We start from the raw sequence: 24,387 nt of genomic DNA, 5'->3' as shown, positions 1-24,387 counted from the left end.
CTCACGGGCCCAGCCGCTCCGCGGCATGTGGGATCTTCCCGGACCGGGGCACGAACCCGTGTCCCCTGCATCAGCAGGCGGATTCTCAACCACTGCGCCACCAGGGAAGCCCGAAAGACTTTTGAACTCTAAGAAAACTATGTTTCAAAACCTAAGCATTGGGACTTCCCTGGGGACGCCGTGGTTAAGACTCTGCGCTCCCAATGCGGGGGGCCTGGGTTTGATCCCTGGTCAGGGAACTAGATCCCACATGCATGTCGCAACTAAGAGTTCGCATGCCGCAACTAAGGAGCCCGCCTGCCACAACTAAGACCCAGTGCAACCTAAAAACAAAAAAACCCTAAGCATCTAATGCTGAAGAAGAGGTACAGAGCTGCTGTGGGATCAAAGCCTACCAACTAAAAAGTGGATATGAAAGGCCAGGGATGCTGCTAGACAGTCTCAAGGATGGCCCTCACCAGAAGGAATTACCTAGGCCAGTGTCAGTGCTGAAGAGGTGAAGAAACTACAACATCACTGATGTGATCTCTGGAGATGGAGGATAAATGGGGCATCACTCCCTAACTAGATTACATCTAAACTGTCTTCTGATAACATATTTCAAATAGGACTACTTAGATCTATAAAGCTAAAACAAGGAATTCATCTGTTGGGTCAAAATTAACTTTCTTCTCTATATGGAGATTATTCATTCACTCTTTTTTGAGACCAGAAAGTATTTCACTTTCCTCTAAAAAGCAATAATCCTGGACATATACTTATCTTAAGGAAGGAACTGCAGGAAGTCTCCAAGGTCCTCAGTTAGTCAGTGCTGACTCTCCTGGCCAGGGCTGAAGTGCCCTATGTGGCCGGCACCCAACCAAAACCCCTGCCCAGCTGTCAAAGCTCTGCCCAGGGCTGGCACTGCCTGCCTTCACTGACTGCAATTACCAACACCCAGGAGAGCAAAGCCAAATTCAAGAGGAAGGAACATAAGTGATGACATAGTTTTATATCATGCTGAATGCAGAAAAAATTACTACTGGACCAGAGTTAAAAGTCTACCTTCTATTCCTTAAAAAAAAAATATTGGAATAGAGGAAAATCATGTCCTTCTCTCTACCTCAGCTCTTCATCACACACCCACCACCCAACAGAAGCAGGCTGTAAAGTGGACTAGCACAGTTCTTCATCTACTCTTCCAGAAGTTCCCTGAGGTGGGCTGGACTTTAAGTAATGTGGGAAAAAAGGCAGTGTTGGACTAACAGGGTTATCTGGCAGAGAAAGCCAGTGTTTTCTTGTGAGACTTTTAACCATCCACTTGTGCTATCTTATGTTATGCTCAGAGATAACACTACACAAAAGTATTAACAAAATAGGAAACATACCACAATTCCCAGGGCCTTCAAAATATTAAGTTTGCACATAGGACAAGTACAATGTTCACTAAGCCAGGGATCCACGCAGGATTTGTGGAAAACATGCCTATAAAAAAATGGAGAATTATATCACAAATTATATACTGAAAAACTCCTAGGCCAAAATGTAAAGAAATGGAATTTTTTTTTTTTTTTCTGTGGTATGCGGGCCTCCCCCTGCTGCGGCCTCTCCCGTTGCGGAGCACAGGCTCCGGAGCGCAGGCCCAGCGGCCATGGCTCACGGGCCCAGCAGCTCCGCGGCACGTGGGATCCCCCCAGACCGGGGCGCGAACCCGGTTCCCCTGCATCGGCAGGCGGACGCGCAACCACTGCGCCACCAGGGAAGCCCCAAGAAATGGAATTTTTAGTCTGTTTGGTACCAAGAGACAAATATTGGGGATGTATTAAAATTGAGCTGGCAGAAAATCTCCTGAATCCAATCTTGTATGTTGATAGCACTGTATAATGAGAACTGATAAGTAGTATTTGGTTGTTTGGTATTTTTACTCCACCAAATTCCAAAAAAGATTTGAAGAAAAGTAGGAAATTTATTAACAATGAAGATAATGAATTCTATATTATAAATCAGTTGTTTTCAATAATATCTAAAGTAGAAATAGAATTTCAAGAAAATATTAACCAGATTAAATGAAGAGTTCTCTATATAATTAGTTTCATGGACCTCTGTTTAAATGTCATTTAAAATATTATTTAAAAAGACTTCTAAGCAACCCAGGTTAAATGTTTGTAAAGTTACAAACATTGGGTGGTTGGAACTATTTTTAGGGATGTTCTGTGCTTAAGGATCAGATAACATTTAGTAGCAGTTTCCAGCTGAAATGTTGAAGGGAGAGAGAGGATGGGTGATTTTCTCTCTTATTCCAGAGAGTAGAAAGTCATATCCTAGTGACTGCAAATAAATCATGGACGGTTTTGCATTCTTGAAAAGAGATGCCTGTGTCCTTTGGAAAGGAGAAAAGATTGTGAGGGAGCTGTTGACATCATTTCTCAAGCTCAAGTACCTCTCCGTGGTAGCTCTGAGAACCTGAAATGAGGCCACACGGAAGCCCCAGAGTCCTGGCCAAGCAGGGGCAGGGGCAGGTGCCAGGACAGATGTTCCGGGCACCTTTGGAAGCACTATAATCAGAGTCTTCGGATAAGATAGAATAAATTTTGAGAAAGATATCAAATTGAACCATGGTATGCCTTTTAAACTTTGTTAATTTATAATTTATATATAGCTTATAAGCAGTTATACATACCTGTTTTAAAATGCAGTTTTGATTTTAAAAAGTAGGAGATCTAGAAAACTCACTTTTTAAATTGGGATTTGGAAGAAACATTCATGCTTACAGCTTCAACCCAAACAACCTAACATCACTTGGTAGCCTTGTACCCATTTCTTTGGGGTAAGAAAAAAAATCTTGACAACTAAATATATTAATCTAGTCTGAAACTTACAGATAATGCAATGAACCAGAACCTCATCATCCTTGAAGGCTTTTATTTAAAACTGATGGTTTTTACTTGAGGTGAAAGTCATCAAACCAAAGGCAAGACCTAAATTCATTCAGTATACACAATGCACTGTCTCGTCTGTTTCCTGTGCCTTGCATCCAAGTATGAGCGTACTCCAAAAGGGAGATGAAGGCTCCTTACCACAGGGATCCACCGAGGGTGTGTTCTCAGAGATGGGGTTTACTCCCCAGCAGCTGTGAACTGTGCCGCTGGCTGTGGCCTAACAAAGACTAGAACAAGGCCTCTAGTCCTTTTTGAAGATACATACCCTTTACGTCTGACATAAATGACAGATCCTCCCCCTTGTAACGGTGCATCTGCCTAATATCTGGTGTACTTTTTGGAAGGCCTATGGACCACTGAGGGTTTGGTCAGTGTGGGGTGGCTGGGAATGTGCTCTAAGCCAGTTCTATGTAGTGTGGACGATGGACTTTGGCCAGCTGGCAGGTGACAGAAGAGATAAGGTTTTGTGATCTCTGATGCAGCTGCTTTGGTGTGGGGCAGCTGACTTGAGCCGGTTGTTTGTGGAGACCCTGGTTTAAGCCAGCAGCAGTGGCCTGGCTTTCACCTTCCCACTCTTACCAGCGTTTTTGCTTTCCCCTTTTCTTACTGTCTGGTCTTTTCTATTACTGGTTATTCAGAAAGGAACAAAATGGTATATTTAATTTTTAAAGCTGCGTAAGTTGAGTGTTCTCTATTTATCTGTTCCTTTAACCTTAGTTATAAATGGATTTCTCTTATGTTGGGGTTCTTAATTGTTTCCTTGTAGGTTTGCTGATCTAAAAGAAAGTATCTGGTCCCCTGCTGTGGGGCACTGTAATGAAGGAAAACAAAGACTAACTGGTTTTCTAGGGACAAGCTGAGAAAGAAAGCCTCCCCTCCTTAGCTAACTCAAAATCACAAAGAAATATTTTCTTTCATAAAAAAGTAACTTTTCCTTTTGACTATCTGTTTACCCCATGGCTTTCCTACCCCGTCCCCACCCCAGCCATTGATCCGTCCCTCCCTCCCTCCCACACTCCCTCCTCCGTCTGTGCTGTCTTTCCAGGTTTCCAACAGTCCAGCTCCTGCACCTGGCCCAGACCATCAGTCCGATTCCCAAAGCACATCTCCCTCTTCTGAAAACAAAACCCGACAACGTTTGTCTTCACCTACTGGCCCTTCTGACACAAGCCTATCACTCTGCTTCAGGTCACTGACAGAACTGTGGTGAAAAGCTGCCCTGTACTCGTTGCTTCTTTTCTTTGTCACCCATTCTTTTTACCTCTTGCTTCTATCTCCTCAGGTCTACTCAGGTCTAAACTCCACATGGCCTTCCCTTCCTCCTAGGGAAAGTTCTGCTACTACAACACTCTGAGCCTTGACAAACTGCCCTTTCTGACTCCCAGCTGTCTCATCTGAACACTGCGGGTTTGGGGCGTAGTGGGGAAGGTTGCCTGCCATCTACCTTGTGAAGCTGTTTGGAGCAGTAAGTGAAAAACTTAGAAAAGGCACCAAGGACATGCAGCTGAAAGGTGTCATTAAACATACATTCAGGCAAAGTAACATAAACATTTCACACGATATCCTGATACGTGGTCAGAACACTTGAGTGTGCCTCAGGTCCCAGCATGCCCAGCACCAGAGTGACCTCTTACAAGCTTGCAGACATACCACAAGCATGCACAGACACCTCAGAGGGCGGCACCTGGGGCCAGCCAGACCTTGAAAAGAAGCCCCCTTCTCACTTTTATAGAAGACTCAAATAATAAAAATGCACATAAAAGCAGAAAAGGGCCCAACATATTTAGGGCTGAGTGCTGTACGGGAATGGAAAGCAGGGGATGTGCTGAGGAACAGTGAAACGTGAAAAGGATAAGCATATCAGAGTTTAAACAAAAGTCCTTTATTCCTATTAGAAATACTTTGGGATACAGAATGTGAAATGTATAGAACATAAAAGGAACCAAACCAATAATACTGAAATACGATGCTTTCCCACTCTCCTACTTCCCACGTACACTATAAGCTAGAGTGATCAGAACAACGGCTGGGGGTGGGGTGAGGAGTCTACATTGAAGGTAAGTTTTTTTCACAGTTCTGCAGCCTCTTGGTGCCATGCAAGAACCTGGCAAATATAAAAGGATCCAGGATTATTAAAGGTCAGAGGAAAGAACTCTTTTCCCTGAACTGGGACTGGCAGCAGACACTGTTGAAACAGGCCCTCCCTCTGAGGAGGGGGCATCATGGTCATGCCTCTGCCAGCAGCCAGATGACTGACCCATCTTAGCTCCCGAAGTGGCATCTTAGACATACGATTATCCAAGCTGCAGAACTCTACTTCTGAAAAGTATTTTTAACCACTAAAAATTTTGTGGCTGACCTTTAAATAAAAAAGTCCTAAATAAAGTGCCAGTTTTCCAGTTTCTAAGATGTGTTGGCTAACATCCAAAGGATGATCAACTGTAATCAACTGCCACAAGTAGGAGGTCCCAAAGCAATGCCAACTGCCATCTGTCCACAGTAGATTAACATGACAGAAGGTAAAAAGTAAAGGTCATGCAACAAAAAGCCAGCAATCCATGAGAGGTTTGCTATCTACAGAAAGTCTTAGTTCAGTCTCGGGGATAGGCTTGTTAAAAGGAAGGACAGACAAAGGCATCTGGGCTTTTCTTTTCCCCCTTACTCAGGGGAAGAAGGGACAGTGAGTGCAGATGCTTTCCAGAGTCTGGCTGTAAAGGGGAGAAGCTGTAGAGTGGTACAGCTTTGGAGATGGGTTTGAAAGAGAATTATAAAAACTGGATAGAAAATGCTTGAGCATGATGAAATGCTGGTGGGTAGAGACAGAAAGAACAAAAACTGGAGGGAGCAGATAGTCAATACACAAGGTCCCCAAGGAAGGGAAGGTGTTGGCACACAGAGGCCTAGGTTGAAAGAGCACATTAGAACCAAGGAGGCTGTCCTCTCCATCCTAATAGGAGGGAAGGCTGCAAGGGTGGGTGTGGAGGCAGGTACGCATGAAGGCTTGGGGACAGCAGGCTGGGAGAATTTCAGCTGTCTAACAGCCATTATTTTCTGTGAGGTTTATGGTGAAGTTACCTGATGAGAGTGAGGAATAAAGGGATGAGTTAGGGTGTTTAAGGAGAATGAATACACCTGGATGTGCTGCTTGAGGAGTAGGGAGAAATGACCAGGGAAAGAGAGGGGCTCCGGGCAGTGCTCCTGGCCCAGCTGGAGGGCTGGTTGGAGCCCCACGGGAGGCAGGGAGGTAGCAGAGCTGTCTGGCAACCAGAGCTAAAGGAAGACATAGCAGAGTCACACCTTGGCTCAGTTTTAAAGACCTATAGACAAAAGAGGAAGGGCAGAGTATCTCAGGCAGAGGGAATAAAGCAAGTAGTGGCACAAGAGTTATTTCAAAGGTACTTGAGAGGAATCCACTGGAAAACAGAGGCTTGGAGAAGATATGGAGTAAAGATGAGTATTTGTGTGGAGCCATCCTCTAGGTCAGTGGTTCTCAACCGGAGACATCTGTGGTTGTCACAACTGTGTGTGGGGGGTGCTACTGGCGCCTAGTGAGTGGAGCCAAAGATACTGCTAAATAACCCACAATGCACAGGCAGCACCCCAACCTGCCCAACAAAGAATTATCTGGTCCCAAATGTCCACAGTGCCCAGGTGGAGAGAACCTGCTCTAGGTCAAAAGTTGTCAACTTGGGTCATACAAAATGTTGCTTGATGTGCAAAGTTAGTCTTTACTACACCTGAGAATCAAGCTGTTGTCACCATTTCAGTTAGGTGAAATGTTTTGCTGAGCAGGCTGTGCAACACAGAGAAAGCTACAACCTGCTTCAAAGCAAAAGGGGAAGTCAGGGCAGTGGGCATGTATAGTCTAGACAAGGATCTAGGAATAAAAGACAACCAAGTGAGCAGTGCCCTAATTACAGGTGCATAGAAATGCTGTTAAGTTTGCCAAATTCTAATACTGGAAAGCAGACCACAAACACAAAGGTTGAGATCCCTCCTCTGGTGAAAGGTGCAGCCATAGAAATGGCTGAGATCAAGCAAAGCTCTAGACTTCAATAGATGGTATGGTCTTGCAGCATCAGAGTCACCCAGGTACTTAATAAAAACAAACATGCTCGGGGCTCCCCTCAGGATTTGTTTCTGAAAGCTCCCCACTGATTCTGATTTTTGGAAGAAAAAAAGAGAACTAAGAATGAAACTCTTGAAAAGCCAATGACTGAGGGATAGAGAGAATATGGAGCAAACTTCCCAGCATAATCTATTTTCAGCTGAGGCTCCCCTGAGGAAAACAGTGTCACCTTATTAATAACCATTAGTGGTTTTGGAAGCCTTCGTTCTTAGGTCTCAGATGGTCCCAAGGGCCCCTGGACTGAGTTAAGAAGACAGAGAATTTTGAAAGACTCGGCTTCTTCCTGGCTGTTCCAGTGTCAAAAGAAATCTGCACAGGTAAAAACAATTTTTAAAAGCAAGTAAGAGCTGATTATGCTTTATAATGTATCCTACTAATCTTTCCCCTGATCTGCATAGTTGACCTTTGAACAACCTAGGGGTGGGGTGGGGTTAGGGGTGCTGATGCCCCATGCAGCTGATAATTCACATGTAACTTTACAGTCAGCCCTCCATATCCGCAGTTCTGCACATTCAACCAATGGCTGATCATGTAGTATTGCAGTATTTACTACTGAAATAAGTGGACCAGTGCAGTTCAAATCTCAGCTGTACAGGGTCAGCTGTATTTGTATGTATATTTCCTTTAGCCTCATGTTTTTATACTGGAAAAACTGTAATTACATAGTTTAATTTTCTATAGCACAGCTTACATTTAGTTTTACAGATTTCCCTTTATATGTAAACTAAATGATTTGACTTCCCGAATCTTCGTTTTATGTTTCAGTATATGTAATTATTCTTAAGTTTTGATTAAAAAAACCCAGATCTTTCTAGGCTCAAAATATATAACTTTGTGAATAAGTTAACTCCAGTAGCCTCATGGAGACAACTACTACTAATTATTCTATTCATTCACATGTTCCGTATTATAAGAAGGTAGGAGTTATGTGGATGTCTTTTAAAAGAGAAGGGAGAAGGAAGAGGAAAAGTCTTTTGATTTTAGGCTTCTCAGTAGGTGACCTCATATTTTTCCAGTCAATGCTCAGAATTGTGTATCTTAGTGTCTCATACTCCCTAGCTTGGCATAACACCATGGTAGAAATCCACACGCTCTTTTTAGGTCACCAGAGTACAGGCGAACACCCTCCTTTTGGAGGGAGGCATGTGGCCCTACATAAAGAGCAGAAATAATACAGAGGCACACCTTTATATTGGCTCTGCCATTTCTGACTTGTGTGACCCTGGCAGCTCTACTATTGACTTCGCCATCCTTTACTGGACAATGGGGAGAGAGTAGATGTAAACTGCACAGAGCAGAGTACCTGACGCGGGGCAGGCACACAGCACATACCAGTCCTCCCCACTTTACACAGCCAAGGCTCAAAAAAAGATTTAATCCAATCCCTAGAGTTCTGGTACCCAGCACCAAATGAACACTGCTGAGGCTTTATCAGAGAGCCTAGTGATGTACTCTGATTTAAGAAGGAGAGGAACGGTGGCTAGTTCTGAAACCCACAGAAGTCACAGAAATAAAAATTCTTGACCTTAATGTTTTTAGGGTACTGATGTGCCTGGAGGTTGTGGCCCTGTGTTTCTCATAACTAGAAAAGGCTTTGCAATCAGTTCTTGCTGAGGCACACGGCTCACCACTACGTGCAGTGTGCAGCTGGGCCTCTGCCTATCAGAAAAGCCATGGGTAAGGTGGCTCTCAAAAGCAAGTAGATACCCACTCTGAAAGGGAGATGTACAAATCACATTAGTATCATTCTATTTTAAATGAAGAAATTTGACATACTTGCAGGGGAGAATCCGGACAACATCATTCTGTTTATAGCTTTCTATGCAGACTGCACAATGATCAAAGTCTGGGTCTGTTTCCTGAAATGAAAAGCACAGCAACAAAAGTTATACGCTAAAGCTTTAAGTACCTAAATGGAGGAGATACGATCCAGCTAAGGTTTTTCCTGTGGCAACTGTGGTAAACAGGTGATTATAAAGTGAAAGGTTATAAAAAAAATGTAACGTTTCCATTTGCTTAACTGTATTGACCCAAATTGTAACTAAGCCAGTCTATTTTGTTTTTAAACTATGGTGTAACAATTAATACTAATTCTGTTTGTGAAACGTCTTAGAAATCAGAATACTAATTTTTTTTTTTTTTTTCCTGTACGCGGGCCTCTCGCTTTTGTGGCCTGTCCCATTGCGGAGCACAGGCTCTGGACACGCAGGCTCAGCGGCCATGGCTCACGGGCCCAGCCGCTCCGCGGCATGTGGGATCTTCCCTGACCAGGGCACGAACCCATATCCCCTGCATCGGCAGGCGAACTCTCAACCACTGCGCCACCAGGGAAGCCCAGAATACTAAGTTTTTTCAAGATTCAAATCAGCTATCACCTTGGACCATCTAGTGCTGCATCACTATTCTGGTCTGAGTAGGTTTTCCTCATCAGGACGCTCATCTGACCACACAGTTAAGTACAGGCAGAAAAGATGGCTGAGCCCCGCAAAGACTCACCCCAAGGATAGGAGCTGTGCATCTGGTCATAGATTTGGGGTAGAGAACAATCATGGACTCAACTCTATACTAGGTCTTTATCAAGGGTGAGGAAGAGTCAGTCAGGTGTTTGGTCACCCAGGGTAATTGATCTCCTTCCTCCTCTGGATTGGGGAAGGGTTCCCCTGCCTTGTCATTAAACAGAGCACTACCAGGAAAGGCAACACTATTTGCTGTGTCACTGCCCCTTGGACTGAAACTCAGTAGGGTAACTCTTGACAGGTATAGGAGGTACAAACTAAAAAGTGTTGGTTTTAATAAGGAAAGATGGTTTTGAATTAGCATGGGGGGGACAAAGTAGGATGGGTAGGTTGGATGAGCTCCAGGGAAGTTCAAATTAATGTGGCAGCTGAAGGCTACCAGGTCAAAAAAGCATTTATATCGGTGACCATTCCTCTGGGGTTAAAGTACAGCTGTTGTGATGCTGCTTATATTTTCTGCAAGTGTTTTTACTTTTTTCTTTCTTTAGTATACCATGAAGTTCACTGAAAATGTTTCTATCTTCTGGAGCTGTGTCAAGGAAAACTAGATGTGGGGTGTCAAGGCAGTGGGAATAAAAATGAGTAAGTCAAGAAAGTAGTAAAACTTAAGAGGATGGAGAATCACCTGTAATTATCCTTCCAGAGCTCTTTGCTAAAAAATTAGAGTTGGTTTGGGAGCAGAAGACAGGTTTGGTTTTATAACTTCAGAGATGCAATTTCTTCATTCTAGATAACCTTGAATATATTGAACATAGGGTCTCACATTAAGTTGCTGTTTTGTCCATAGAGAGCAGAAGCAGGGCTCTACCTAATTTTGAGATCTGACTGGAGAATTCGGGTCAGGAATCTCAGCCATAGATGGCCTCTATCACTGCCTCTATGATTCATTCCCTCTAAGCCACTAGACCCAACCCTAACAAACTGTGCCCTTCTTTCAAACTGCTGAGCCCACTGTACAGAAAGCACCTTGTTAACCAACACTCCCTTGAATGTGGGTCTCTAGTTCTCCAGCTAACTGGTGAAGAACTAAAACACAGAAGAGAGAGGCAAAGTCGCATGAAGCACAGGAAGAGAATGCACGTTCCTGGCTACTTAGAGTTCTTCCCCAAAGTATGCTAGGTTTTAGCAGAAGAAAACTGTTGAACACCACAGCTAGGGAAACTGTAAGTACTCCGGTGATGCTAATGATGACAGGAGCATTTAAAATCCAGGAAAATTAGAGAACTGTATGGAGGGTCTCTGAATGACAGGCATACTAAGAATAAGATTTCAAAGAGAAGCTAGTTTAGATAGTATGCTTGGAGAAAAAGAATAATCTAACAAAGGAGACACAAATGGTTAGGGTATACTCCTGCCCACCAAATCAAAAGCAAAATACTTTACTGTTTTTATAGTGTTAAAGTGATTTCATTACTGTACCTTATCACCCTTTTTCACTGTTCTGGTTGTTAATTTGCTGATGGCTTTCTTGGCTGCATCTCCAAGACGACGCTATGAAAATTGCAAAGAAAAACAGACATTAAGTCTCTGGATGTTCTTTTTTTTTGTTCTGATATTTCAGCTAACTTTATTAAAATTTTTAATTGAGGTATAATTGATATACACATTATATTAGTCTCAGGTGTACAACATAATGATTTGATAGTTGTATGTTTTGAAATGATCACAATAAGTCTAGTTAACATCTATCACCATACAGAATGTTTTTCTTCTTGTGATGAGAACTTTTAAGATGCACTCTAGATGATGTTCTTTATTTTAAAATAATTAAATGTATAAAGTCCCTATTATCCTACATTACCTTCCATGTCATATCATATGAGAGGATTCTAAAAAAGTAATTAAAAAAAGAGAAAAACTGGCAGTTTTCCCATAGATTTAGCATTCTGATAAGAGTATATAGTAAAAAAGCCAGGTGTCATAATCACCATTGCATTTTGTATCTAACAAACATGTGAAATATTACAGCATTATCAACATCTAGTTCTTGTACATGTCAGAGCTACTGCCACTGTTCTAATAGCTTTCCTATTCTGCTTCAAGGATGACCCTTATTAGATATATAAGCTCTGTCTTTGTGAAAGGACACCTCTAAAGCTCCTTAAAATTGCTTATCATATCACTGTGTGGGAGAAGGGATGCAGTCATGAGCTCTACTTCTGACTCTGCCACTGCTATGCTCTGTGATCTTAGGAAGGTGCATTTACCTTTCCAAGCTTCAGTTTTTCTCATTTATCTAAGAAGGTTAAGTCAGAAAATCTCTAAGGCTGAATTTATCCAGCATTTTGCAGACATTGCCAACACTGTTAGACACAAAGGACCCAAAGATGAAAAGACAGTGTACCCCTAACCTTGAAAAGCTAACTGAATCGGAAAGCAGACCAGTAAACACATTTTCATCAAGTGCCGTATGATGGAGCATGCCCAGGTGGTGTGGCAGCACAAAGAAGGCAAAATAATGCAGGTGGGGTGGGATAGGGCAGCAGAAGACTGCCAGGGAAGGCTTTGAGAAAATGATGCCTGAGCTAAGACTTGGAAAAGTGAGTAGGAAGGAGTTAGATAAGGAAAGTATTGAGATAAGAAGGGGGATTCTGGACAAAGGAACAGTCTAGTAAAGACAAACAGGTGTGAAGCACAGGTATGTGAAGATATTACAGTTCGATATAACTATAACTAGGGTAAGCATATATTACTCAAATTAGAATATTTTGAGAGTCAGAGGGCCCTGTTAATAATTACACTGGGACAACAGGTGCAAACCAACACTGTTCCAGGCACACTGCGACAGACGGTCACCCTGCATATAACCAGATCCTAAACTGTGGTGGGAGGCAGATGATGAGGCTGAAGGGGTATGGTGGGGGTTAAAACAAAGGAGACCTTGGATTCTACCCTGAGAATAAGACAAAAACAACATAAAATTTTAGGAGGAATTTTAAAGTACACAAAAGAAACCAGAATTTAATGAACCTTTAATGTATTTATCATTGACTTTCAATTATCAGTATTTACCTATTTACCACCCTCTTTATTGTGCTAGAGGATTTCAAAGCACATCACAAGCACTGTATGCTTTCACCCATAAAGTCACCCTAAGTGAACTATGTCTAACAGATACGGGCTTTTGTTTGGTGCCACTGTCTTATCTAACAAAACTAACAATAATTAACATAATCTAACACTCAGACTATTTCCCCAGTTGCCTCCAGAACGCTTAAATCAGTATACAAAGTCCAAACATTGCATTTGGTTGCTATGTTCTCAAGTCTCTTTTAATCTGAGTCCCCTCTATCACATACATGCATATATACATATACATGCATACATACATAAATATTTTAAAAAGAGCCTTATGGAGATATAACTGACTTAAACTGCATAAGGTGTACAATTTGATGTTTTAACTTGACTATGAAACCATCACAACAATCAACATAGTCTATCATCCTCCTCAAATTTCCTTGTGCCTCTTCGTAATCCCTTCTTCCTGCCATCTTTTCACTTCATCCCCCATGAACTACTTTCTGCTACCATAGTTTGTATTTTTGAGTCTTATATAAATGGAATGACAGTATGTTCTATTTTGTGCATGCTTTCTTTCACTCAGCATAATTATCCTGAGATTAATCCATGTTGTTGCATGCATCAACAGTTCATTTCTTTCTTATGCTATGTAGTATCCCATTGTACAGACATACCACAACTTATTTATCCTTTCCCCTGTTGATGGGACATTTGTATTGTTTTCCAGTTTTGGCTGCAATGAATAAAGCTAAAAACAGCATTCTTTACTTTTCAAACAGCGTACAAGTCTTTGTAAGGACATACTTTCCTTGTGCTGGGGTAAATAGCTATGAAGTAGGGAAGATTGGCTAATATGGTAGGTGTGTGTGACTTTTTAAGAGACTGCCAGTGTTTGCCAAAGTGAGTGTACCATTTTACATTTCCACCAGCAGTGTATGAAAATCCCAGTTCCTCCACATCCTCACCAACACTTGGTATGCCCAGTCTTTTTCAATTGATTGTAACCATTCTAATAAGTGTACAGTGGTATCTCACTGGGGTTTTAATTTGTATTTCTATAATGACTAATGATGTTGAGCATCTTTTCATGTACTCATTTGCCATCTGCATATCTTCTCTGGGGAAGTGTCTGCTAGAATCTTTGGCCCATTTTTCTACAGTTGTTATTATTGACTTGAGAGTATTTTACATATTCTAGAAGTTCAGTGCACTATTCATTGTGCTACAGAGCCACCTAGAGAGTATTTTACATACTCGAGATATAATTCATTTTGCATATATTTTCTCTCACCCTGGCAGAAGTTTTTAGTTTTGATGAAGTCAGTTTATCAATGTTTCATTTGTTGATTGTGCTCTGGTATCGTATCTAAGTAATCTTTGCCTTATCTCAAGGTTACAAGAGTTCTCCCTATTTTCTTTTCTAGAAGTTTATATGTAGGCCTTTATATGTAGGCCTCTGATCCATTTGAGTTACTTCTGCATATGGTTCAAGGTATGGATCAAAGTTCTTTTTTTCACATGACACATAATTGTTCCAGCACCATTTGTTGAAAAGGCTGTCCTTCCTCCACTGAATTGCCTTTGTACGTTTGGCAAAAATCTGTTGACCATATACGTATTGGTCTATGGCTGAACACTATTTTGTACCATGTATCTATTTGTCTATCATTAAGCAAATAGCACACTGTCATGATTTCTGTAGCTTTGTAACAAATCTGAAATCAACTCCAATTTTTTTTCTCCTTTTTCAATATCTTTTTGGTTGTTCTTGATCCTCTGCATTCCCATATTAATTTTAGGTTCATCTTGTCAATTTCTATTAAAAACAAAAGCCCTCTGGGATCTACACTGGCATTGCACTGAATATATAGAACAATTGGGAGAGAACTGACATCTTAACAATATTGAGTGGTCCCCTGAACACTGTATATCTCTCCATTTATTTAGTTTTTATTTATTTTTCTCAACAATATTTTACAGATTTCACTGCATAGGTCTTATACATCTTTTGTGAGATCTCTAAGAATTTCCTGTTTATGTAATTTCCTGTTTGATGCTAATGAAAATGGTATTAAAAAATTCAATTCCCATTTATTGCTTGTATAGAAATAAAATTCATTAATGTATAACGATCTTGGGACTTCCCTCGTGGCACAGTGGTTAAGACTCTGAGCTCCCAATGCAGGGGGCCTGGGTTTGATCCCTGGTCAGGGAACTAGATCCCACATGCATGCTGCAACTAAGAGTTTGCATGCCACAACTAAGAAGCCCACGTGCCGCAACTAAGGAGCCCGCTGGTCACAACTAAGACCTGGTGCAACCAAATAAATAAATAAACATGTGCCACAACTAAGGAGCCAGCAAGCTGCAACTAAGGAACCCGTGAGCCACAGCTAAGGAGCCCATCGGCCGCAAGTAAGACCTGGTGCAACCAAATAAATAAATAAAATAAATATTTAAAAAATAGTTATAAAAATGTATAATGATCTTATATCTTGCAACCTTGTTAAACCCATTTGTTACTTCTAGTAGCTTTTTTATAAATGCCGTCAAATTTTCTTCATAGACAATAATGTCATCTGCAAATGATAGTTTTACTTCTTCATTTCTAATATGGGTACCTTTTATTTTTCTTTTTCCTTATTGTGCTGGCTAGAACCTCCAGTATAATGTGGAAACAAAAGTCATAAGAGCACACATCAGTCTCTTGTTCCTAATCTTAGGAAAAACCATTTAGTCTTTCCCCTTTAAGTATGATGGTAGCTGTCAGTTTTTCAGAGGCCCCTCTTCAGTTTAAGGAAGTTACATTTTATGCCTACTTTGCTAAGAGATTTCTAAAATGTAATTCAACCCTTACTGTAAAAAAAAACAGAAAAAACAACAATGAAAACAATGCACAGGATGATCATAAAAACACATTAGTGAACCACAAGCACTAGAAAGAAGCGGAGAAGGCAACAGGATGGTTCTTTTGCAGCCTCTGTCACCCAAGGAGGCACAATGTCCATACTAGTCTTCAAAAAATGAGGGAAAGCCTCATATGATGAAAGAGGGGTTTTAAAGGTACCTCTTTAAGAAGTCAAGTTCTTGTAATCCAAATGGGTTTGGACCCAATGGCCTACTGACCTTTGACGTTTACCAACAAAGTTTGTGTACGGCCAGATCTGACACCTTCTTTAACTTGATTTTAATGGCAAATCTGTGCCTGTGGTCTTGGCCTCACTGTTCACCAAGGTACTGGCTGTACCTACAAGAGCTCGTGAAATACCATAGGTGCTCAAAAATTTGTGGAGTGAACAGCTGTCTGCTCAAAACCGTTTTTTAAAAAGTTTGTTGGGAGACTAAAGAGGAAAAAGGATGGTAGGTCATGTGTAAAAAGGATGGAGGCTTCCCAAATTCCACGGGGATGGAAATGGGGGTAGTCAAGGATTAGAAATCATTCCCTTGGTGGAGATGCAATGAATGGACCCTGAGGTCAGTTCTGGGAGAAAAAAAAAAAACTCACCTAAATTTCTAAGAGACACACAAAGCATGTTCCCTGATTCTCTTTACTGTCTGGCCATGGAGGGAAGGTTATAATACTGATCTCTAATTCTGCTTTACGGTCTAATGTGGACCTCTTACATCTGTTGAGGACGCTTGCTGGTGCTATCCCCATCCCTGTCCCTGAGTACAGGGGAGGGGACAACGGTGACAGGGTCAGGTATCATGGGCCATGAAGTAGGGGAGGCAAATGGGATTGGTGGGTTTTCAGGAGGTAGAGTGGGAGATGGCTTGGAAGAGCTTCTCAGTTTTGAGATGGGCTCACAATGCTGCCCCATTGCTTCTTAGTTGGGCATATCCTCCTCCTTCTGCTCCTTCTATCCAAGTCAAAGTCCTCAAGCTCCTGCAAAACCTCATCCATGAAGTGTACAGGGTGTTCTAAGACACAGCCAACTGAACTGCATCATTGGAAAGCTTTTCACCGTTGGTACCATCAGCAGTTGAGAAAAAGTACGGGAGCAAGGAGAACTTCTGGGCAAAACTGAAGATTTTGGGGGTCACCTCTATGTCTGCATCAATTTTTTTGGCCACCAGATGCACAGGATCTCTGGCCTGAACTCCCAAAGCCCCATTTCCCAAGGTGCTCAGGTTCTTGTGGGTGACTTTCCTCTGACATCAAACACCACAATGTAGGTGTGGGCCTTGCAGCAGGAGGCATGTGTGCTCTGGAACTGCTCCTGGCTTGCTGTGTCCAAAAAGTCCACAAAGATGAGACCAGTAAGATACTGCCCACCATGGCCATGTGCTTATACAGGGTCGGAGTGTATGTGGACAGCTGCTGTGGCTGAAATCCATCTATGAGAAATCTCTCCATAAATTTGGACTTGCCCATGGTGCTGTCCCACTGGCAGATGATCTTCATGTTGTCATCAGCATCGTATTTCTCTTGGTTCAGCTCACAGGGTTTGGGCCATTGGCTCCTGGCTATAGAGGAGCCCAGCCCAGGGGAAGGGACTCTTGTCACTGTCAGCCTGTCATTCCAGGAACTAGGCCCTCCGTCTGGCTCAGGGCCCAAGGAAGGCCTCAGAGAGGTGGTTCCCACATGCTGAGCCTGCCATTGGGGAGGCTTTGTCCTCTTGGATAGTCTTGGGTGAGGGATGGAGAGACCAGGGATACTGCAGGTTGGCCAACCCTTGGCCAGCTGACTCCCAGGCCCTGTACACTGCCATCCCTGGACCCTACATCAACCCAGACACCCTGCTAAAACTTTTTAATCAGGAATATAAGCGGAATTTTGGTAAATGTTTTTTTTCTGCATCTATTGAGATCATATGGTTTTCCTTTTTTTGGTCTGTTAGTATAGAAAATTATATTGATTAATTTTTTGAACATTAAATCAACCTGCATTCTTGGGATAAATGTCACCTGGTCATGATGAATTATCTTTTTTATATATTGTTAGATATGATTTGGTAAAATTTGTTTAGAATTTTAAAATCTATGTTCAAGAGGGATTCTGGTCTGTAGTTTTCTGTTTTGTAATATTTTTGTCTGGTTTTGGTATCAGGATGATGCTGGCTTCACAGAATGAAATGGGAAGTATTCCTATCTTTTCAGTTTTCTGGAGTTGGCATAGAATTGTTATTATTTCTTCCTTAACTTTTTGTAGAACTCACCAGAAACCATCTGTACCCAGAGTTTTCTTTTTTCGGATAGTTTTAAATGCAATTTCCTTAATAGATATAGGGTTATTTATCTATTCACCTTGAATGAGCTTTGGTCATTAGTATGGAATGACCACACTAATAGAATTCATCTGTTTCACAGAAGTTGTCAAATTTATTGGCATAAACTTGTTCACAAGATTTCCTTACTATCTCTATAATCTGTAGTGATGTCATCTCTCTCATTTTTGATATTGCTAATTTGTGCCTTCTCTTTTTCTCCTGATCAGTTTGGCCAGAGGCTTATCAATTTTATTGATTTTCTCAAGGAATTAATTCTTTGAGTAATTTTCTCTACTGTTTTTCTGTTTTCTAGTTCACCAACTGCTGCTCTGATCTTTCTTATTACCTTTCTTCTACTTTTGGTTTTTTTTTTTGTTTTTTTTTTTTTTGTGGTATGCGGGCCTCCCTCCGTTGTGGTCTCTCCCGTTGTGGAGCACAGGCTCCGGATGCGCAGGCTCAGCGGCCATGGCTCACGGGCCCAGCCGCTCCGCGGCATGTGGGATCTTCCCAGACCGGGGCGCGAACCCCGTTCCCCTGCATCGGCAGGCAGACGCGCAACCGCTGCGCCACCAGGGAAGCCCTACTTTTGGTTTAATTTGCTCTTCTTTCTCCAATTTCTTAAGGTGTAAGCTGAGAGTATTAATTCCAGACATTCTTCTCTAATACAGAAATTGCTTTAGTGGCACCTTCAAAATTTTGATATATTGTGTTTTCATTTTCATTCAAATGATCTTCTAATTTCCCTTTTGATTTCTTCTTTATCTCATGGGTTATTTAGAAGTTAGTTTCCACATATTTGGGGGTTTTCCAGAGATTTTTCTGTTATTGATTTCTAATTTAACTCCAGGAGGTCAGAGAACATATTTTGTGTTACTTGAATCCTCTTAAAATTTTGAGACTTGTTTTATGGTCCAGAGAGCATTTCCAAAGAATGTATGTTCTGCTTTTGTTAGAGGGAGTGTTCTGTAAACATCAATCAGGTAAAGTTAGTTGATTATGCTGTTCAAGTCTTTTACATACTCAATGATTTTCTGTCTCCTTATTCTTTCAATTATTGAGAGGGGTAATGAAATCTCTGACTATAATTGCAGGTTTGTCTATTTCTCACTGCAGGTCTATCAGTTTTCACTTCATATTTTTTTTAGCTTTGTTATTACGTGCATAAATGTTTAAGTGTATCCCTGGCAATAGGTTTGCTCTGAAATGTCCTGATATTAATTAGCCTCTTCAACTTTATTTTGATTTGTGTTGGTTTTGTGTAGCCTTCTTCACCCTTTTAACCTATTTGTATTTTTATATTTAAAGTAGGTTTCTTACAAGCAGCATATGGTTGGGTCTTCCTTTTTTTTTTTTTTTTTTTTTTTTTTGTGGTACGTGGGCCTCTCACTGTTGTGGCCTCTCCCGTTGCGGAGCACAGGCGCTGGACGCGCAGGCCCAGCGGCCATGGCTCACAGGCCCAGCTGCTCCGCGGCCTGTGGGATCCTCCTGGACCGGGGCACGAACCCGTGTCCCCTGCATTGGCAGGCGGACTCTCAACCACTGCGCCACCAGGGAAGCCCCTTCATTGTGGTTTTGACTTGCATTTCCCTAATGATTAGTATGTTGAACATCTTTTCATGTGGCCATTTGTATAGCTCTCTTTTTTTGGGTTGCTTTGGGTCTTAGTTGTGGCACTTGGCATCCTCGATGCGGCATGTGGGATCTTTTGTTGAGGCACGCAGACTTCTCTCTAGTTGTGGTGCGTGGGCTTAGGTGCCCCGTGGCATGTGGGATCTTAGTTCCCCGACCAGGGATTGAACGCACATCCCCTGCATTGGAAGGCGATTCTTAACCACTGGACCACCAGGGAAGTCCCTGTATATATCTTTTTGAGAAATATCTTTTTAAGTCCTTTGCATATTTAAAAAATACGCTTGTTTGCTTGTTTTGTTGAATTGTGGGAGTTCTTTATATATTCTGGATATTAACCCTTGCCAGATACACAATTTGCCAATATTTTCTCCTATTCTGTGGGTTGCCTCTTCATTCTAATTTACTGTGTCCTTTGATGCACATACATTTAAAATTTTGATACAGTCCAATTTATCTATAATTTTTATTACTTGTACGTTTAGTGTCATGTCTAAGAAGTCACTGCTAAATCCAATGTTATGAAGCATTTCCCTTATACTGTTTTATAGTTTTAGCTCTTATGCTAAGGTCTCTGACCCATTTCAAGTTAATTTTTGTACACAGTGTAAGGTAATGGTCCAACTTCATCTTTTTGCATGTGGATATCTAATTTTCCCAGCATCATTTGTTGAAAAGACTGTCTGTTCCTCACTGAATGGTCTTGGCACCTTATCAAAAATCATTTGAACATATATGTGAGGGTTTATTTCTGGGCTCTCAATTCGATTCCATTGGTCTGTCTGTATGCCAGCACCACACTGTTTTGATTAATGTAGCTTTGTACTAAGTTCTTAAATCCAGAAGTTTGAGACCTCCAACTTTGTTCTTCAAGTTTGTTTTGACTATTTGGACCCCTTGAGATTCCATATGAATTTTCGGATAGATTTTTCTATCTTTGCAAAAAAGTAACTGGGATTTTGATAGGGATTGCAACTGAATCTGGGTACTGTTGTCATCTTAATGATATTAAGTATTCTAATCCATGAACACAGTATGAATTTCCATTTATTTGCATCTTTAATTTCTTTCAGCAACGTTTTGTAGTTTTGTGTATAAGTCTTTTACCTCCTTGGTTAAGTTTATTCTTAAATATTTTAGTCTTTTTGATGCTATTGCAAATGCAATTGTTCCCTTAATTTTCTTTTTGTTCAGTGTTAGTATACAGGATATATTCTGAAGGTAGATCTGAGAGAACTGATAGATTAAGTGTGGAATATGGGAGAAAGAAAGGGGTCAAAGATGATGCTGAGCAGCTTAGAGAATACAATCACCATTTAATGACATAAGGAAGATTCAGGAAGAGCAGATTTGGAAGAAGAAATCAAAAGTTCAGTTTTGGGTGTATGAAGTTTGAGAAAGTATCCCAAGAACTAAGAAGTGACTACTGGAAATGGCAAGTAGAGGTCATGGTGGCCTCGACAATAATCGTTCAGTTGGAAGGACAGGAAGAAAAGCCTGAGGGAATGGCCTTCAACTGGGACAAGGTGGTAGTATCAGTGTACCTTTTAAAATCTTACCAAATTTCCTCATAAAAATGCACAGAGAAACTTTGAGAGTAAAAGCCCACAAATATCTTCAACAAAACCAGATGAAAGGGTATCTCACAAACCCCAGACTACAAGTAGGTGGGGTCAAACCACCAACTACAGCATTATTCTACAGATACACAATCAGCTGTTGTGCTGAGGTAGTGGAGGGAAGAGAAAAAGGGCTCTGACAGTCCTAAGCGCTTGATCCATCCATTATGAAGCTCCCATCAGTCTTTCACCTGATTTTAGCATCCACAGATGAGCACTATAAATCCATCATTTCATTGAGGGTAATGAAATGGTGATTTTCTAATTCATTTGTTAGTTAGAATTCTTCTATAAAGAAGTTTCCCTCATCAACTAGCTGGTTACTATGTAATACAATTTGTACAGAAAAAATAGATGAGTCAGTTTTTAAAAACTGATTTTCAGAATAACAAATGGGTTCTCTAACAACCTGCAGTTTCAATCAGCTGCAATATTTATTCCCTGAATGCTCAGTCTCATCTTTGACTGATATAGGGAGCTCCTTTAAGATGGCACCCAGGTCCTTTTGATACCACCATAGTAGTTTTCAGTAGCTTCCTTGCTATCTGGTACAATATTCATCTTATAAATTTGCTTCCCTAAACCTAAAAAAAGCCTTTTCTCCAAGGATGCCTGGGTGTTTTTTTTTGAGTGGGAAATGGTATTTGAAAATAACCCTAGAGCAGTCTGAGGGTGGAATGGGGTGGGAGTGGAGATTCACTATTTTATTAAGAATATAAAATAATTTTCTAATTCTGTCATTCCTTCTGCATTTATTTGGCTGCATTGGGTCTTTGTTGCTGCATGCAGGCTTTCTCTAATTGCGGCAAGTGGGGGGCTACTCTTTGTTGCAGTGCGTGGGCTTCTCATTGCAGTGGCTTCTCTTGTGGCAGAGCATGGGCTCTAGGCATGCGGGCTTCAGTAATTGAAGAATGTGGGCTTCAGTAATTGAAGCATGCGGGCTCAGTAGTGGCTTGCGGGTTCTAGGGTGCACAGGCTTTGGTAGTCGTGGTACGTGGGCTCAGTAGTTGTGGCTCGTGGGCTCTAGAGCACAGGCTCAGTAGTTGTGGTGCACAGGCTTAGCTGCTCTGCGGCATGTGGGATCTTCCCGGACCAGGGATAGAACATGTGTCCCCTGCACTGGCAGGCTGATCCTTAACCACTGTGCCACCAGGGAAGTCCCCTTCTGCATTTATTAGTTAGAATTCTTCTATAAAGAGAGGCAGTCATTGTTACTGGGTTGTCATTGCCATGGACAGACGAGCTCTGTATTTTTTAGTAAAAGGAAAATAAACCAGGAGTCCATACTGACATTTTCAATTCAATAATAAGATTAAAGGATTATTATATTATTTCTGTATTTTAAATATTTATTCTCCTACTCTGATTCTTGGCTTCTAATATCATCAACATAATTACTTATTTGCTTTATCCTACAATCTACATATAATAGTTTCAAAATAACAATCAATACTACCAACAATAAGACTATTAAATGCAGCTTAGACTTTTTTTTTTTTTGCCAATAGAGTAATTTTTTAAATATAGTCTCACCTGACATCATATTTGAATTTTATTGTCCTTTTGCCAGGAATATAAAGAAAAAATTATGTGGAAGTAAAAAACGTAATCAGAAACAAGAAGTTAACCAAAAGAAATACCCAAGTAAGGAACAATAAAATTGCATTTAAGAAAATTCAATAGATATCCATTAAGATTTTTCTATCACTGACACAAAGTATGAATTCGATTTTTTTCTTTTTTTTTTTTTTTTTTTTGCGGTACACGGGCCTCTCACTGTTGTGGCCTCTCCCGCTGCGGAGCACAGGCTCTGGACGCGCAGGCCCAGCGGCCACGGCTCACGGGCCCAGCCGCTCTGTGGCATGCGGGATCCTCCCGGACCGGGGCACGAACCCGCGTTCCCTGCATCGGCAGGCAGACTCTCAACCACTGCGCCACCAGGGAAGCCCTGAATTTGATTTTTTAACTCCATTAAACCATTTCTTCACCAAAAATAAAAATATAAAACAAAAAGGCCAGTTTAACATCTAGCTCTCAAAAATTAAATCTTAATTGGTGTTGCACTCCCATTTAGCTCACATACTCTGTACATCGCTATTTAGTGATGGTTCTGTTTTCAAAAGAAAAATTAGACAAAATAACTATTTTTGAAAAGAGTTCAGTTGTCAATATTCTTTATAATGATAAAATATATACTCTTTAAAATAAAATAAGCTTAGAGACAAAGAAATGAATTTCAGTGATTATCAGTATATTCCTAAGAAACGAAAGCTGGCGTTTTATTCCAATTCCTACAGTATACTGAGTTATTATGATAATATATAATATCAAGAAAAGAAAAGCTTTTGATACCTCAGAACTGCAACATAAAATGAATTTAATGTGGGAAGTTAAATTCAGGATTAAAGGATAATAAACTTCTTGGAACTTTTCATCTTAGTCATCTGATCTTTAATATAGATCCTCACACAAGAGATGATTCGGTCTTATACTGTGGGTCACTTTATTTATTTATTTTTTTGGCCAAAATACCAAACTTTTTTTAATCCAAGGAAATGTACCATTATTTTAAGACATATTATTTATATATATTTTAGAAAGATAAAGACACTGCTACTTAATATTTGATTATATACTTTCTTATTCTTTATAATTTCTATTTTATACACAGAGACAGAAATGTAGACTTAATTGATCATATATTTTTATCATGCATCAGTCTTTTGCAAACATAAAAAGGAAAATGGGGACCAACAAAACTGGTAAACCTTTTCCTAAAGCTTCTTTGTATTCTTTTTTTTAAAAAATCTCTCAATTCTTAAAAAATTTTTTTTATACAGCAGGTTCTTATTAGTCATTAATTCTATACACAACAGTGTATACATGTCAATCCCAACCGCCCAATTCATCACACCTCCACCCCCACCCCCCTGCCGCTTTTCCCGCTTGGTGTCCATACGTTTGTTCTCTACATCGTGTGTCTCAATTTCTGCCCTGCAAACCGGTTCATCTGTACCATTTTTCTAGGTTCCACATATATGTGTTAATATACAATATTTGTTTTTCTCTTTCTGACTTACTTCACTCTGTATGACAGTCTCTAGATCCATCCATGTCTCAACAAATGACCCAATTTTGTTTCTTTTTATGGCTAATATTCCACTGTATATATGTACGACATCTTCTTTATACATTCGTCTGTCAATGGGCATTTAGGTTGCTTCCATGACCTGACTATTGTAAATAGTGCTGCAATGAACATTGGGGTGCACGTGTCTTTTTGAATTATGGTTTTCTCTGGGTATATGCTCAGTAGTGGGATTGCTGGATCATATGGTAATT

At 40.8% G+C, this 24,387-nt stretch overlaps 1 protein-coding gene and 1 pseudogene across 3 annotated transcripts in view; both read right to left on the bottom strand.

Annotated features, from left to right (window-relative positions):
- RNF130 (ring finger protein 130) overlaps positions 1-24,387 on the bottom strand; it is a 125,306-nt gene that overhangs the window by 36,338 nt on the left and 64,581 nt on the right. For all 3 annotated transcript variants that reach the window (XM_024116296.1, XM_028498056.2, XM_028498060.2), the window contains exons 4-6: positions 10,983-11,054; positions 8,824-8,906; positions 1,368-1,464 (exon numbers count right to left, since the gene is read on the bottom strand). In XM_024116296.1, the coding sequence (XP_023972064.1) occupies positions 1,368-1,464; positions 8,824-8,906; positions 10,983-11,054 (252 nt within the window). The remainder of the gene's footprint in view (positions 1-1,367; positions 1,465-8,823; positions 8,907-10,982; positions 11,055-24,387) is intronic.
- Positions 15,912-17,503, bottom strand: LOC102994271 (rab-like protein 2A; annotated as a pseudogene).

Source organism: Physeter macrocephalus, chromosome 2 (genome assembly GCF_002837175.3).
Source record: "Physeter macrocephalus isolate SW-GA chromosome 2, ASM283717v5, whole genome shotgun sequence".
Classification (NCBI taxonomy): domain Eukaryota; kingdom Metazoa; phylum Chordata; class Mammalia; order Artiodactyla; family Physeteridae; genus Physeter; species Physeter macrocephalus.
Note: the sequence above shows the minus strand (reverse complement) of the source record. Positions and strands in the feature narration are given on the sequence as shown.